At 49.5% G+C, this 17,673-nt stretch overlaps 1 protein-coding gene across 1 annotated transcript; it reads right to left on the bottom strand.

Moving 5' to 3' along the window:
* Nucleotides 1-6,870: 6,870 nt before the first annotated feature.
* Nucleotides 6,871-17,443, bottom strand: LOC149744546 (uncharacterized). Its single transcript, XM_089902018.1, has 6 exons — nucleotides 17,253-17,443; nucleotides 16,519-16,610; nucleotides 13,405-13,510; nucleotides 10,954-11,043; nucleotides 8,858-8,949; nucleotides 6,871-7,179 (listed from the first exon to the last, which is right to left on the bottom strand). The coding sequence occupies exons 1-6, from the start codon at nucleotides 17,320-17,322 to the stop codon at nucleotides 6,997-6,999; spliced, it is 633 nt and encodes a 210-aa protein (XP_089758144.1). The 5' UTR covers nucleotides 17,323-17,443; the 3' UTR covers nucleotides 6,871-6,996.
* Nucleotides 17,444-17,673: the final 230 nt, after the last annotated feature.

Genomic DNA, 17,673 nt, shown 5'->3' with positions numbered 1-17,673 from the left:
TGTGGGGAGAGCGATTGCCATGGTGACTGGCAAAGGCAAGGGCAGAGACCATGCGTGTGGGGTTTCTGATCCTTTAAGAAAAACAAGAAATATTATGACACGAAGTGCTGGGCCCCTGAAAGTGAATGTCAGTTAACTGGATATCAAAAGGGCCTCTGGTGTCTGGCATATACAGCAGGCACTAAATAAGCACGCTCATGGCCAGCATTCCCAGTGCTGTATTTCAGCCCGGTCCTAAGGCTACACTGCAGCTTGACCAAATGGTTCAGACCAGAACCCCTCTTCCCTGTCCTCAGGGGCCTCTTCTGGTACAGGATGCTCAAGTGATGGCCTCTCAGGACTGCGGTGAAGACGAAGGGGGCCGGTCCACAGACACCTCACCACAGCCCCTGGGGAGAAGCCAACACTGCTGCAAGGGTGCCTAGCAGCAGGCTCAGCTGTGGGGTCCTGGGACCGCGCCTCCAACCCAGCTTTACCCTCGGCGGGACTTGGGCCACTGTGTTTGGAGGGTGCACTGGGGGGTTCCAGCCTTCCAGTCACTAGCCGAGAGATCTCAAGGATCAAGCTCGCCAGATTTAACAACAAGATTACAAGAAATACACAGCAAACTGAGATTTGAATTTCAGATACACAACACATTTTTTAGTATAAGTATGTTCAAACGCTGCATGGGTCATGTCTACATAAAAATCATTTTTTATTTAGTTTTCTAAATTATGTTTAAGTATAGCCAAATCCCATGAAATATTTGGGACATGCTTATACCCAAAGGTAATTCATTATTTGTCTAAAGTTCAAATTTAAGAAACTATCCTGTATTTTACTTGGCAATCCCCGATTCAGGGGTTATTTAACCTCAATTGTGCTGTCAGTTTTCCCCTCCATGAAGGAAGACTATAAATTATTAAACATGAGGATTAAATATGATTAAATACACACACATACTCAGAACATATTATCTGGTAACTTAGAGTCAACACCTCTTCCCCTAAGCCTTTTTAAGAAGCATGAGACCCATCACAGACCCTCACACATAATCGTGCAAATACAAGGTGCGTCAAAGAGCGGGAACACCCGGCCAGATAGACACACACACAATTGTTGGAAACACACATTTTCAGGTGAGCACTGGGGAAACCAGGGCATGACGACACAAGCACACCTGCAGACACACTCCAGGGAAACTCAGAGACCCCCGCCACTCAGGTGGGCAGGCCTGCTAGTTAGCACTGAACACCCTCCTCACAGGCAGTCCTGGACACGCACACACACACACACACACACACACACACACACACTCGGGGCACACACAACTGCAGACGCAGAAGCTGAAATTACACATCACCCTCTCCAGCATAATTCCCCTCTGGCTGACACCCAGGGCCCATCCCCAGTTTCACCCAGGACCCGTGCCCCCGAGGCTGCCCCTCAAAGATGCGCGCCCCAAACAGGCTCCCTGCCCCCACCCGCAGCACGCAGGCGCACAGAGGCGCTGGCGGCTCAAAAGCTGTTTTCCAAAGGCCCTTCTCATCTGCAAACCTCTTGTGCGTCTCAGCGAACCCCCAAACACAACCGGAGGGGCTCCCCGCTCCTCATCGCTCAAACTACCCTCTGGACTCCCTGCAGTATCATTTTCCGATTTTCTACTTGGCCAGTTCGCTACCTGACCCCCGATACCCGACCGGCCTCTCTGGTGTGCAGAGCAAACCTGTTCCTCCTCCATCCAACTACAGAGTCCCCCGTCTGCCCGTCCTGCCCCCTAAAACCTCAGCACCAGGACCCGGGCTCCTTCTCCACCTGTCCTGGACGGAGTCCCCGCCACCCCTACTACTGACACCCCAGACTCCTCTGTCCCCTCCACTCTTCCCACCTCCCAGGGGCCACAGAAATCCTCGGACCTGGAGTCGCCCCGCGGCTCACGAGGACCTGAGCATCCCGACCGCCCTCAGGGGAGACGCGGGTTCCTCAAGGGGCCCCACCGCGGGCACCATCGGGTCTCAGGGGCTCCTAGGCGGCAGCTCCTGCACCCCACTCCCCTGAATTCACCCGCGCATCCTGCCTGGGAGCGCCGCCCTCCCCGCGGAGACCCCGCGGCGCCATCCCGCCGCCCCCCGCCCCGCGCTGCGCCCCCGCCGCATGGCGCAGACCCTTCAGAGCTGCAGCCGCGGGACTGACCTCCGGACCCGGCTTCTGGCTGGGCCGCTGGGCAGGAGCGGGCGGGCTTGCTCAGGGCTTGTCCTTGGCGCCCGCGCAGAGCTGGCTCCGGAGATGCCCGGGGACGCGGTGGACAAACTCGCGCGAATGAACAGGGCTGAGCTGCTCAGCGACACGCACACCCCCCAACCCCCGCCCGCAAACACAAGTCAGGTGGTTAAAACTGTCTCTGACACCAGCACAGGCGTCAGCGTGTTCGCTGCGATTCCGTTAATAGTGGGGAGGGTCGGGGGCCTCTTCGTCCTCGTTCGTTAGGGAAAGCAATTTAGAACGTCGCCCTGGGCAGGGTTTTAGTGGTTGAGAATTACTTGTGCAGGAAATAAGAGTACGTAGTATTTCTAAACTTGTTCTTCGAATATGAACAAACACACACCACACACGGAGGAACACATGTATGCAGCCTGTGCCCTGGACTCAAACACAAAATACCTTTTACACTGTGCATCACAGTCCCAATAGTTCACGATTTTCCCTCCTTTTTCTAACCATTCTCACACCTCCACCCGTATTGATTTCAGTTTGGCATCTATACGAAGCAAGGTCAGTCACCTTTCTTGTCAAGGATGTCATGGCAAATACTTTAGAATTCTGGGCCATCGGGTCTGTGTAGCAGCTACTCCACTTTGCATGAAAGCAGCCCAGACGTTAGGTAAGGAATGGGTGTACTTGTGGCAACAGCCCTTATTTACACAACAGGCTGTGGGCTGGATGACCAGAGTCTGCCCATCCCTGACCTAGAGAATATTTTGTGCCAGACCCTGGAGTAGACAAAGCCAAGAAGTTCCTGTAAAAAGTGTTGTTTGGACAGAAACGCGAACATATATACTTTAAAAAATATATTTTATGAAAATTTGAATTCTGTGAATTGAAAGAGTGTAATATAAAAATAAGAATAGATTCTTGATATATGTGCAAAATTTGAAATAACAAGCTTTAAAAACACCTCTCATAAGCCTTGGGTTTCTCTCCTACAAATTGGGGATCATATTAGTTCCTATTTCATAGGACTCCGGTGAAGGTTACATAAGATTTTCTATGCTCAGCACCATACCTGACAGGTGGAAAGTGCCCAGGAAATGTTAGCATTTATTCAACATTATCAGTAACCGACTGGTTAATCTGCCCCAGGCAGAGGGGGGTGTCCTGCGGGCAGGGCACTGACCACCCTGAGACTCAAACTGCCCAGAGGACCGTGCAAGGAGACTCTTGTCTCCAAGAGCCATTGATAAGATGCTCTGTCTGGCTGTGCTTCTTCAGTCTCTCACAGTACCAAGCCCACATCCTCACTTTCTGGGGGCTACACTTTGTGATAATTCTGATAGCCTACGAGATTTAAAGCAGTCCGGAGACAGACCATTCTGTGACTTTGGAAATTTTCTGTATCTGCACTGCCCAGTGCCGTAGCCACTGGCCACGTTTGGCTACTGAATCATTCCTGGAGCAGCTGAGAAACTCTGTTTTGAATGTTATATAAGATTGATTCGTTTACACTGAAGTAGTCTCATGCAGCTGGTTAGTGATTACTGTGTTGGAGAGCAAGAAAATTATACCTGAATTCCTTCTCAAATGCAATTCTCTGTAATGATACTATTGACATTGACATTTGAAGCCGGAACATTCTCTGTGCAGGGGGTTTTCTGGTGAATTGCACCATGTTTAGAGGATCCTTGCTCTCTACCGATTACAGCTTAGTAGCAACACCAATTTTGGACAACCAGAAATATCCCCAAACTTGCAGGGAAATTCCTGGAGGGGGCAGTGGAGTATCACCCCAAATGAGAACGTCTGCTCTACCAGAAAACTTCTGAGGAGAAATGAAGGAAAATTCCACCCACATAGGTTCCCTCATTTTACCTGCACTGGGGGGTTTTGCATGCATTCCAGCTAAAGGCGCTTTCACACTGGGAGAGTTTACAGTCTTTTCCAACATGAATTTTCTGGTGGTGCGTCAGGGAGGAGACCTGCCCGAAGGACCCCACCTTTGGTGCATGCACACGGCTTCCCTGCCGTGTGGAATTTCCCGTGATTATTAGGAGTTGGGTCTTCGGGGAAAGCTTTCCCACACTCAGGACACCTGTAGGGTTTCTATCTGGGAAGCATGCTCTGATGACTCTGAACACTTGGCATACACAGGAAGTCTTTCCTCATCCCTCACACTGATAACATATCCTCCCAGAGACTTTTCTGACGCTTGAGAAGGGCCACCTGGCAGGTGGAGGCTCTCTCACATTCCTGGCTTCCCTCCCAGGTGCCTGGCTGGTGAATCCTCTTGTGTTCTGACAGGTGGGAGCCGATGCAACTTGGGGATATGATCACAATCCTGCATTGTGGTAAGTTGCAAACATGGCCCCAGTTTTTTACCCTCCCGCATGTCCAAACCTGTTGCCCCCTAAGTGTGTAGTGCCCTCCTCTTCTGAATTTGCACTTGGCCATGGAATTGCTTTGGCCAAAGGGATGCTGGCAAAATGTGATTCAAGCAGAAGCTTGAAAAGTACTCGCGAAACTGGTATTTGTTTCTCTCTTGCGTCTTTACCCCTGCCATGAGGATGAACATGACCAGGCAAGCCTGCTGGAGGATGAAAGATACTTGGAGCAGGGCCAGGTCTCCCTGGTGCCCCAAGAGAAGCCAGCCTGGGTGAGCTGAGGACCAGCATCCACCAGGCACCTGGAGGAGCCCAGAAACCTCAGCAGAGACACCTCCACGACCCCTTGTGGCTTTGCTCCTGAAGTTTGCCAACTAAAGGATGCTGCCCACCACTCCGTACCACCTACAGTTCACCCCGAAAGGAATTCAGGGTGAAGACCCGGGTGAGGCACTCTATGCTCTGGGGAAAGTGGCAGAAAGGTCCCTCTGAATGCAGCTTTTTTGGCCCTTTCCTGTTTGTACATTTCTGTTCCCCTCTAACCTTAAAAGAACCTAATCAGAGGAATGAGATCACTAAGCAATTGAAACCAACTCCTGACTTATTCTCTCCTGAATGCACATCATGCCTTGTCTAACATGTCGATTCTTTTCCTAGATAAAAAGAAGTATGATTGGCTCTCTATCCCCAATAGCGCCCCTAAGCACTCCTGCTGGCAGATCATGTGGGCAAGATAACATCTGAAGAGAGACTCAGCCAGTTCTGCATGCAATGGAGAATGATGCAGAATCCAACCTCCTGCCTCGATGATTCACTGAGATTCCTCCATTTTTCCCTTTAAAAACTGTCAAGGCTGAGCAGAATCTTTGGAGTTGGTCCCTGGACATGAGACCACCACCTCCCCAGATTGTCGGCTTTCCTGATTAAAGCACCTTTCCTTTCTATTGACACTTGCCTCTTGAACTATTAGCTTATGAGCGGCAAGTGGCCAAACCTGGGTTTGGTTACACCTCAGACATTAGATATGTTCAGGAGAAAATAATATGACCCAAGATTCTTTGATTCTCCCATACTTAGAAAAGCACTAAATACATTAACTGATATGTCCATTCATCCCAACCAACAGTAGCCTTGTAATGAGGTGTGTACTTGACTGCATGGACCCCTTCTCCAAAATCACACAGAAACTGACCTCCTACCTACCTTTTGGAGCAGTTCCTCAGAGCTCTCTGACAGGCTGCTTCCTGGGCTATAGTTCTCAGTAAGTCCCCAAATAAACTGAAACTCACAGCTCTCACATTGTGTATTTTTACTTCAATCGACAATTTATGTGGATTTTGCTGTAGTTGTAGTTAAGTGGCATTACTGTGTCTAAACATAAGTGTTACATGCATATTCCAAGTATTTATGCAATATGTGAAGAGGTAAGTGAATGGATGCTATGAATCTTGGAAGGTATGAATGTTGGAAGATGCTCTTCCACTCACAGTTGTGTGACCATCTGGGAAAGTCCCAGTGTCCACATGTGTGAGGTTATTACCATGATGGTTAAGGGCAGAGACTCTGGAGCCAGCCTGCCTGGGTTTGAATCTTGGGTTGGCTACTTACGATCTGTGTGACCTGAAGCAAGTGACATGAACTCTCTGTGCCTCTCTGTTCTCTTCTCTTGGAAAGATGGATAATAACAGAACAAGCCATATGGTTGTCAGAATTAAGTGGATCAAAATGTGTAAAGACATTAGCTCAGTGCTTACCACATGGTCAGTGCTCAAGAAATGTTCATCATTCTAAATATTTGTGTAAAAATGGAGGAGATCCTAGTCAATGGGAGAGAGATACAGAATTGAAGAGTACATTTATTCACTCATGTGTTCATCACAGCCTGGTGCCGGGGCTAAATTAACATAAGAGACCTGGTCAGTGGTGGATACAATATCCATTCTCCTTTGCTGTAATAATAGAAGCTAGTAGGTGACACAGGATTGCCCAGCTAAGGACTGTACTTCCCAGCATCTCTTGCAGCTAGATGTGGTCATGTGACTATGTTCTGGCCAATGAGGTTTAAGGAAAAGTGATCTGGGCATCTTGTAGGAGTCGCCCTTTGAAGGACTAAAGTGTGTCTTCCCCTTCCCTCATCCTCCTCCCCTTCCCCTGAGCCACAATGTGGACGGGATATGGGGGGTGAGCCCTCTCCAGCCACGTGGCACAGAGCACCAAGGTCAAAGGAACTTGGCTGCCCAACTCCACGGGGATGTAACACCCCAGCCCTGGGAATTTTACACACAGACCACAATCATGAGAGAGACATCAAGTTCGGTTTATTTAAGCAGCTGTATTTGGGGACTTTACATCACAGTAGCCCAGCATGCATGATTCCAGGGTGCTGAGTTAAGAGCAGGAAGCAGAGGGAGCTCAGGTATTAGGAAGCAGTGACAAAGCTGAGACAGCACAGGGGACATTCACACACCTTGATTTCATGAAACTCTAACACAGGCAGAGGAACGAAGGTGCAATTTGGGTCAGGTTTCAAATGCTCAGGAGGAAATTGGGAATCAGAGTCAGAGTCATCCTGTTCCAAGTAATAGGTGAAGCAAACACTTGGCTGGAAGGAAAGAGAGCAGAGAAGAAAGAAGAGAACATTCGTGTCACGGTAATGACATTTTGGGGTCAGATCATTCTTTGTAGTCAGGGGGGGCATCCTGTACATTGCAGGATGTTAAGCGTCATCTCTGGCCTCTACCACCAGGTGCCAGCAGCACCATCCCTTTAGCTGTGACAAAGAAAAATTTTCCAGACACTGAAGGTGTCCCCTGGGGGATAAACTGCCTTTGGTTGAGAATAGCTGCCTCATTCCATACTTCTGTTCTTGTGGTTGGGGAAAGGTAGGGAACTTCTACTGCCCATGGGCATGTGGCCCAGGTTGAGAGATTTAGGGTTCTCATCTCCTAAGCTGATGATTTGTTCATTGGTGAGCACAGGACCCGAAATGAACCAATCAGAATGCTCTCTGTTTCTAGATTATTTGGTTCATCTACAGTGTCGCCCCACTGATATCTCATTAGTTAGTTGCATGGGGAAAACAAAAATCAGAAGTATTCAGTGGAGAAAAGGGACAAGCATCTCAGCTGAGTGGAGCAAAATTCGTATCACCAACGATGGCAGACAGACCTAGGGTGCATCTAGATGTGATGTTCTGATAACGACAGGGCATCACTTAGGTGGTATTCCAGAGATCATAGCTTATCCTGAATGTCATTAGAGGGACAGCATAAAAAACAAACAAGCAAAGAAATGAAACAAAACAGAACCAAAAAAGCAATCAACATTGTACGAGGTGTGACTCTGATCTTCAGACTCATCAGGGTCATAAGAGGCAAAGAAAGACTGAGGGGATTTTCCAGCTTAAAGAGACTAAAGATACATTACTATGCAGGCTCTAATAGGAAAGGCGTTCTTGCGAGCATCCTGACCCTGTGCCTCCCCTGACCTCTCCCCGTGGCCCCACTGGTTCCCCATCAGGGCCTCTCCAAGCTCCGCTCCTGCCTGTTAAGAATCCCAGAGACAGAGCACATGCCTTATTGGCCAAGGTTGAGTCAACGTGCCCTGCCGGGAACCAATCATGGGGAACCTTGGCAATGCCGGCTCTGATTGGTCAGGGGCATACCTGGAGCTGGTCTGAGGATGGGATCAGATCCATCCAAGGTGCATAGAGACAGGTGGTCCCCCAAGAAAAATCAAAGGTGTTAGCAGAAGAAGGAGGAATGGTATCCAGGTGGACAAATTCATAGCAGCCTGCCTCATTCCTCCATTTAATCATCTCACCTGTGTACAGTGCCTACCGCTGGTTACATCTGTTCCATGCACAGGGATATGTCATTGAACAACAGAGCAGGGTCCTGCCCCCCCCACAGAACTACTCGAGTAGGGAACACAGATGATGAACACACAGACAGAAGGTGTGCTCTCAGGTAGCAATAATTACTCTGAAAAAAATTCAGCAAGGCAGGGGGTTAGATCCAGATGGGGAGGAAGTGTCCAAGGGAGGCTTCATGGAGGAGGTGACATTGGAGAAGAGGCAGGAATTAGGAAAGAGAAGGAGGCAGGAAAGAAGGCAGCAATCCTCAAGGAAAACCATCCCCCAGAGGATGGGGCCACATCCCTGAGGGCACAGGGGCACCCAGCCACCCAAGGGTCTCTGCTGGGCAGAGAGGCTGGCAGATGTGCCTGAGCTCTCAGAATCCAGGGGCTTCTGATTGAAGGGAGGAAACAGGCAGGCTTACCATGGGGCAGATCGGCAGGACTCTGAATGACAGTCTTCCCTTCATTCCAGTGGACTTCTTTCGTGGTTCATCAGCGTTCTCAGAAAGCAGGGCTGAGAGAGGAGGAAAGACTCATGAGGCCATTTTGCCCTCTGAGGCTTGAGAAACTCAATAATACTATCTTCATCATAAAATCATCAACAAGAGCTAACATGTGTTAAGTACTTGCTATGTGTCAGGCACTCTTTGAAGTATTAAGTACCCTAATCTTTAAGTATTAAGCTAGTATCCTAGCTTGATTGATTGTTCACAATAACTCTGAGATGGCTGCTATCATCCCACTTTAGAGATGAGGAAACCAAGGCACAGAGGTTAGGACACTTGCTGGAGGTTGCACAGCAGCGCCTGCAGACATGCATTAACTTGCATCCCGAAGGCCCACAGGGAACAGAGAGGGAATGTCAGTGAGTGAAGGGGCTGGGGTAAGACAACAGGGTCTCTGGAGACGGTGGCACCCTGGGGAGCCCATGTCCAGGAGGAAGGGACAGCTGATATGCAGCTGCCTGTGGGGATGCCTCTCCAGAAAATTGTCTAGTTTCCCCACAGAAGACAGATGTCTTGATTTAGAGTGAAGTCTCCTGATATTTCAAAGCTACCAACAAATCCAGATATTTTCTTAGAAACTCCTACACTCCTGCTGGGAATGGAAATCCGCCTCTCTACCAAGGACCATTCAGTCAAACTCACCAAATTACAAATGCACATCCTCCTTTGATGCAGCCATTCCCCCTTTTAAACATATTGTCCAGGGTGTACTCCCCTGTGTGCAATATGACCCAACTATAATCTTATCTTTACTTGCATTTATTGTCTTCCTCAAAGACTGGGAATAACCCGAATGGCCACCTGCAGGAACCAGGTTAAATAAACTACAGTACAGGACAGACAGACCATGGAATGCCAGACAGCTGGAACACAAACTTGTCATCTTGTGGGGAAGAGTCCCCAAGATGGACAGGGGACACAGAGCTTAAGGTCAAAGACCCCGAGGCCAAACGCTTCAAATCCCAGCATGAGCTGTTCATTCATCCCTGTCACCCCTCAGATTTCCCATCTGCAAAATGGGGCAATCACTGTCCTTACCTCACAGAGTTGTGAAGCATGAGTGATTGCGTGCTTGGAAAGCACTGGGACTGTGACTGGAAGATACCAAGTGTCAGATCAGAATTAAATGAAAGAAGACAAAATAGGAACCGGCAGTGGCATATAGAGTACACACAGTACATCAGACATAAATACATAGTAACAGATACACATCCTTGTCTGTATGAGTGAGCATAGAACATTCTGGAAGATTGGACAAGAAGCTGGAAAGTAGCTACCTCTGGTAAGGGAGGAGGTAGCTAAAAAAGTGGCCTGTATCTTGTTTTGTATGATGGTTACACACAGCTATAGATGTGATGAAACACAAGTAAAAACACACATGGATTGTGCGAATATCCATGGGCTAGTTTTGATGTTGTAGCATCATCATATAAAATAAAGATACTGGGGGAAATGGGATGAAGTGTCCATGGAACTTCTATGTATTATTATGGCAACTTCTTGTGAATATAAAATTATTGCAAAGTAAGATGTTTCAGAAAGGAAGCATCACAACAGACCCAGAATCCCTCACTCATGAGACCAAGCCACCAGCAGGGTCCACAACCTACCCCACTCTTGCCCATCCCCTCAGCTAAATCCTTGGGTCAGGCCTCCATCATATCCCAAACAAATGACCTCATAGCCCCTAGACCTGGCAACTGGATGCAGGGCCAGTCCAGGCAGGTGACCAGATCACAGAAAGGAGCCCAGATTGATTCCAGCTCCCAGGAGACCCAAGAGACACCCCTGCAGGCTCTGAACAGGGGAGAGACAAGACCCACTGACACGAGGGGATGTCGGGGATGTTCCATCCTGGATGCCCCTCAGGGCCCTCCCTTCCCAGGAAGAACCAGTGGGAGATATTTGGGGTTGGGATCAGTCTTCAGGGTCAACCCTTCCTCATCAGGTCTCCCCGGGGGGCCCTCCCCACTCCCACCTGTCCACAGTTTTCCACCCCACGTGTGTCTCACCTCCTTTCTCCGGCGGCTTGGTCTGCACCGCCTCTGTTTCCTGGCCCTCGATGGTGCTGAGAGGTAGCATCGTGACACCACAGGTGCTCCCTATGGACAGGAGACCAGAGCAGTCAGTGCCTGGGCTGGGCACCCAGATGGCCCGGGTGTGAACCCCAGCACTGCTCTCAGGTGTCGGATGGACTCAGACAGCTCTATCTCCTCCCCAAGTCTCCAGGTCCCCAACATCCAAGGGGAAGTGTTGGCAATGCCTGCCTCTGGTGTTCTCCCAAGGCCCAGTGCATGATCTGGGGAGAGCATATGGCATGACACCTGGCAAGGGCAACGGCAGGGATCATGGGTCTGGTGTTTATGCCCCTTTAAGAAGAAGGAGAAATATCTTGACACAAAAAGCTGGGACCCTGAAGGTGAATAACAGTTAACTGGATATCAAAAGGGCCTGTGGTGTCTGGCATGTGGCAGGCACTAAATAAGTGCGCTCACGGTTAGCATTCCCAGTGCTGTATTTCAGGGCTGTCCTAAAGCTACATTGCAGCTTGACCAAATGGTTCAGAACAGGACCTCGCTTCCCTGGCCTTGGGACCCCTTCTGGTACAGGATGCTTATGTGATTACCTCTCAGGACCGCTGTAAAGATGAGGGGACCGGTCCACAGACACCTCACCACAGCCCTTTGGGAGGGGCCAGCACTGCAGCAAGGGTGCCTAGCAGCAGGCTCAGCTGTGGGGTCCTGGGACCCCGCCTCCACTCCAGCTTTACCCTGGGCAGGGCTTGGACCAGTGTGTCTGGAAGGGGTGGGCTGGGGGGGTTCCAGGCTGCCAGTCACTTGTCAAGAGATCTCAAGGATTAAGTTTGCCAGATATAACAAAAAGACATTACAACAAATACACAGCAAACTGAGATTTGAATTTTAGATACACAAATCATTTTTTAGTATAGCATATCCGAACACTGCCTGGGGCATGTCTACATAAAAAGTCATTTTTTATTTAGTTTTCTAAATTATGTTTAAGTATAGGCAAGTCCCATGAAATATCTGGAACATACTTATACTAAAAGGTAATTCATTATTTGTCTTAAATTCAAATTGAAGTAAGCATCCTGTATTTTACCTGGCAAGCCCCGATTCAGGGGTTTTTTAACCTCTTGTGCTGTCAGCTTTCCCGTCCATGAAAATGAGGAAAATAAATGATTAAACAGGAGGATTAAATATGATTAAATACACCCACACACTCAGAACACACTGTCCGGTAACTTAGAGTCAAACCTCTTCTTTGAAGCCTTTTTTAGATGCTTAAGAGCCATCACAGACCGTCACACACAATCGTGCAAATTTAAGGTGCGCCATAGAGTGGGATCAGCCGGCCACGCACACACACAAACGCGCATTTTCAGATGAGCACTGAGGAAACCGGGCATGACGACACGCCGGCATCTGCAGACACACTCCAGGGAAATCTGAGACCCCCACTACTCAAGCAGGCAGACCTGCTTGTCAGTCCTGAACGCCCCGTTCACAGGCAATCCTGCACACGCGCGCGCACACACACACACACACACACACACACACACACTCGGGACACACACAACTGCAGATGCACCAGCTGAAATTACACATCACCCTCCCACACAATTTCCCTCTGGCTGACACCCAGGGCCCATCTCCCGAGGCTGCCCCTCAAAGATGCGCGCCCCAAACAGGCTCCCTGCCCCCACCCGCAGCACGCAGGCGCACAGAGGCGCTGGAGGCTCAAAAGCTGTTTTCCAAGCGCGCTTCTCTGCAAACCTTGTTATTCGTTCTTAGTGAACCCCCAAACCTTTCCGGAGGGACTCCCCGCTCCTCCTCTAAAACTGCTCTATGGGCTCCCCCCAAAGTCATGTTCCTATATTTTTATTCGGCCAGTGAGATAACCGAACCCCGACACCTAACTGGCCTCTCAGGTGTGCAGACCAACCCCCATACCTCCCGCCTCCTCCATCCAACTACAGAGTCCCCCGTCTGCCCGTCCTACCCCCTAAAACCTCAGGACCAGGACCCGGGCTCCTCCTCCACCTGTCCTGGACGGAGTCCCCGCCACCCCTACTACTGACACCCCAGCCTCCTCTGTCCCCTCCACTCTTCCCTCCTCCCAGTGGCCAGAGAAATCCTCGGACCTGGAGTCGCCCCGTGGCTCAAAAGGATCTGAGCATCCCGACCGCCCTCAGGGGAGACGCGGGTTCCTCAAGGGGCCCCACCGCGGGCACCATCGGGTCTCAGGGGCTCCTAGGCAGCAGCTCCTGAGCCCTATTGCCCCGAACGCACCGGCGCATCCTGGCCAGGCGGCCCCGCCCTCCCCGCAGGGACCCCGCAGCGCCATCCGGCCGCCCCCTCTCCCCTCCTCCCGACCCCGGCCCGCGCTGCGCCCCTGCCCGAATGGCGCAAACCCTTTAGAGCTGCGGCCTCGGGACTGACCTCCGGACCCGGCTTCTGGCTGGGCCGCTGGGCAGGAGCGGGCGGGCTTGCTCAGCGCTTGTCCTTGGCGCCCGGGTAGCGCTGGCTCCGAAGATGTCCAGGGAATCTGTGGACAAACTCGCAGGAATGAACAGAGCTGAGTGGCTCAGCGTCACGCAAAGCACTCCCCCATCCCGGGCCCCAAACAGAAGTCAGGTGGTTAAAACAGTCTCTGACACCAGCACAGGTGTCTGAGTGTTGGCTGCAATTTTAGTTTTAGGGAGGAGGGTCGGGGGCCTCATTCGTTAGAGGAACCAGTTAAGGAGGTCGCCATGGGCAGGTTTTAACAGAATGAGAATCAGTTATGCAGGTAATAAGGGTAAGTACTGTTTCTAAACTTCTTATTTGAATATGAGGAAATATATGCCGCACACACCTAGAAAGACATGTATGTAGCACGTACACTGGACCCAAACACAAAATATCTTTTATATACTGTATCACACTCACAGTAGTTCAAGAGTTTCCCTCCTTTTTCTAAACATTCTCACACTTTCACCCGTATTGACTTCAGTCTGGCATCTATTCAAAGCCAGATCAGTCACCTTTGTTGTCAAGGATGTCATGGCGAATAGTTTACCCTATCTGGACCATACAGGCTGTGTCACAGCTACTGGACTTTGCAGGAAAGCAGCCCAGACCCTACCTAAGGATGGACGTGGCTGTGCTAATGAGCCCTTATTTACACTACAGGCTGTGGCTGGATGGCCAGAGTCTGCCCACTCCTGACCTAGACAATTTTCTGTGCCAGCTCCTGCAGTAGATGAAGCCAAGCTGCTCTCTGGCAAAAGGGCAGTTTGAGCAGAAATGTGAACAGATACACTTTGTTGTTTTTCTTTTAAAAAAGAAATACTTTATGAAGATATGGATCCTGAGAATGAAAAGAGTGTAATATAAAAACAGCCATTGAGTCTTGATTAAGTACAAAATTTGAAATAACAACCTTAAAAAAGCTGTCATGAGCCTTGGGTTTCTCTCCTATACATTGGGGATCATATTAGTTCCTATTTCTTGGACTCTGGTGAAGGTTACACGAGATCATTAAAGTGTTCATCTTCATACCTGACAGGTGGAAAGTGCCCAGGAAATGTTAGCATTTATCCAACATTTTCAGTAACCGACTGGTTAATCTGCCCCAGGCAGAGGGGGGTGTCCTGCGGGCAGGGCACTGACCACCCTGAGACTCAAACTGCCTAGAGGACCGTGCAAGGAGCCAGGAGTCTCCAAGAGCCATTGATAAGATGCTCTGTCTGAAGTGCTTCTTCAGTGTCTCACAGCACCAAGCCCACAACCTCACTTTCTGGGGGCTATGCTCTGTGATAATTCTGATAACCTAAGAGATCTAACCCAGTCCTGAGACAGACCCTTCTGTGACCATAGAAATATTCTGTATCTGCACTGTCCAGTGCGGTAGGCACTGGCCACATCTGGCCACTTAAACCTGCCCTGAGTGGCTGAGAAACCGTGTTTTGAATTTTTTTAAGATTGATTCATTTACATTGAAGTAGCCTCATGCAGTTAGTTGGTGATTACTGTGTTGCAGAGCAAGAAAATTATACCTGAATTCCTTCTCACATGCAACACCTCATGTGCATCTAGATGTGATGTCCTGAGAAGGACAGGGCATCGCTTAGGTGGTATTGAAGACACCATAGCTTACCCTGAATCTCATTAGGGGGAATGGGTCAAAACAACAACAAAAACAACAAAATAAAAAGCCATCAATGTGGGGCAGGGTGTGACTCTGGTCTTCAAAATCATCAGTGTTGTAAGAGGCAAAGAAGGGCTGAGAGGATTTTCCAGCTTAAAGAGACTAAAGATACATTACTAAGAAGCCTAGACGAGACCTTGTGTAAGAGGAAAAAGAACGTCAAAAAGACATTAGGTATTAAACTAACACACCAGGAATATGGACATTAGATTAGATGAAAGTGCATGTAAGAGTTAAAAGCCCAAATGTTACAACAGTCTCACACTTACCAAAGAGAATATTCTATTTCTAAGGCCATACACACTGAGGAATACACATGTATATTATATATAATGTATATGTATATTATATATATATGAGAAAACATGGAAATAGAAAAAGTGTTAACAATTGGTGAATCTGGATGATCTTTGTACTGCTTTGCAAAATCTGTGACTCTTACATTTTTTTTCTAATAAGATTTCTAGAGTGTCCTCCCTGGGACTGCTGCAGGCACTAATAGGAGAGGTGTTCTTGCGAGCAACCTCACCCTGTGCCTCCCCTGACCTCTCCCCGGGGCCCCCATGGTTCCCCATCAGGGCCGCTCCAAAAACTCCCCTCCCACCTGTTAAGAATTCCAGAGACAGAGCAGATGCCTCATTGGCTAAGGTTGAGTCACCTGCTCAGCCTGGAACCAATCATAGGGAACCTTGGCATTGCTGGCTCTGACTGGTCAGGGGCATACCTGGAGCTGGTCTGAGGATGGGATCAGATCCACCCATAGTGCATGGAGACAGGTGGTCCCCCAAGAAAAATCAAGGGTGTTAGTAGCAGAAGGAGGAATGGTGTCCAGGTGGACAAAGCCACAGCTGCCTACGCAGGAGAGACCCTTACGTAACTCATTCCCTCACTTAATCAGCCCATGTGTATACAGTGCCTAACGCTGGTTACATCTGTTCTACACACAGGGGTATGTCGTTGAGGAACAGAGGAGGTTCCTGCCCCCAAGCACTGCTCTAGTAGGGAACACAGGTGATGAACACACAGATACAGGTGTGCTCTCAGGTAGCAATAATTACTCTGAAAAAACTTCAGCAAGGCAAGGGGGTTGGAGAGAAATGGAGAAAAAGTGAGCAAGGGAGGCTTCATGGAGGAGGTGACATTGGAGCAGAGGCAGGAATTAGCAAAGAAAAGAAGGCAGGAAAGAGGGCAGCATCTTCAAGGAAAACTATCCCCCACAAGATGGGGCCACATCCGGAATGAGAAATGGACAAAGGGGCACCCAGCCACCCAAGGGTCTCTACTGGGCAGAGATGGTGGTGGATGTACCTGACTTCTCAGAACCCAGGGGCCTCTGGCCAAAGGGAGGAAACAAGCAGACTTACCACAGGACAGAACGGCAGGACTCTGAATAACATCGTTCCCTTCATTCTGATGGGCTTCTTTGGTGGATCATCAGGGTTCTCAGAAAGCAGGACTGAGGGAGGAGGAAAGAGGCATGAGGCCATCTTGCCCTCTGAGGCTTGAGAAACTCAATAATAATAAAATCTTCATCATGAAGCCACTGACAAGAGCTAATATATGTGGAGTACTTGCTTTGTGCCAGGCATGTATTTAAGTATTTTACATGTATTATCTTTTTTGGTTCTTCATAATAACTCTCTGAAATGGCTACTCTCATCATCCCACTTTAGAGATGAGGAAACCAAGGCACAGAGAGGTTAGAACACTTGCTGGAGGTTGCACAGCAGCACCTGCAGACATGCCTTAAATTGCATCCTGAAGACCCACAGGGAACAGACTGGGAATGTCAGTGAGTGAAGGGGCTGGGGTAAGACAACAGGGGTGTCCAGGCCACAGAAAGGAGCCCAAATTCATTCAGCTCTCAAGAGATCTCTGAAGGGTCTGAGCAGGCCAGTGACAGGACCTACTGACATGAGGTGATGTCTGGTGGTTCCATCCTGGGAGCCCCTCAGGACACTCCTTTCCCAGGAAGAGCCAGTGGGAGATATTTGGGGTTGGGATCAGTCTTCAGGGTCAATACTTCCCCATTAGCCTTACCCTGGAGACCCTCTCCACTGCCACCTGCGCACATTTTTCCACCCCATGTGTGTCTCACCTCCTTTCTCCGGCGGCTTGGTCTGCACCGCCTCCGTTTCCTGGCCCTCGATGGTGCTGAGAGGTAGCATCGTGACACCACAGGTGCTCCCTATGGACAGGAGACCAGAGCAGTCAGTGCCTGGGCTGGGGACCCAGATGGCCTGGGTGTGAACCCCAGCACCGCTCTCAGATGTCAGGTGGACTCAGACAGCTTCATCTCCTCCCCAAGTCTCCAGGTCCCCAACATCCAAGGGGAAGTGTTGGCAATGCCTCCCTCTAGTGTTCTTCCAAAGCCCAGTGTGTGATGTGGGGAGAGCGATTGCCATGGCACCTGGCAAGGGCAAGGGCAGGGCTCATGGGTGTGGGGTTTATGACCATTTAAACAATGAAGAAATATTACCTTTTTAAAAAATCTTTTTATTTTATATTGGAGTATAGCC

Source organism: Delphinapterus leucas, chromosome 20 (assembly GCF_059928025.1).
Source record: "Delphinapterus leucas isolate spDelLeu-1000000601 "Yukka" chromosome 20, BTC_Dleu_Yukka2, whole genome shotgun sequence".
NCBI lineage: Eukaryota > Metazoa > Chordata > Mammalia > Artiodactyla > Monodontidae > Delphinapterus > Delphinapterus leucas.
Note: the sequence above shows the minus strand (reverse complement) of the source record. Positions and strands in the feature narration are given on the sequence as shown.

Excerpts from the sequence above, each read along its gene's own strand:
- LOC149744546 (XM_089902018.1), bottom strand. The coding sequence starts at position 17,322 with ATGCTACCTCTCAGCACCATCGAGGGCCAGGAAACGGAGGCGGTGCAG. Across the intron at positions 16,611-17,252 it reads CAAGCCGCCGGAGAAAGGAG|TCCTGCTTTCTGAGAACCCT; the intron begins GTGAGACACACA and ends CTCCTCCCTCAG. Across the intron at positions 13,511-16,518 it reads TCCTGCCGTTCTGTCCTGTG|ATTCCCTGGACATCTTCGGA; the intron begins GTAAGTCTGCTT and ends GTTTGTCCACAG.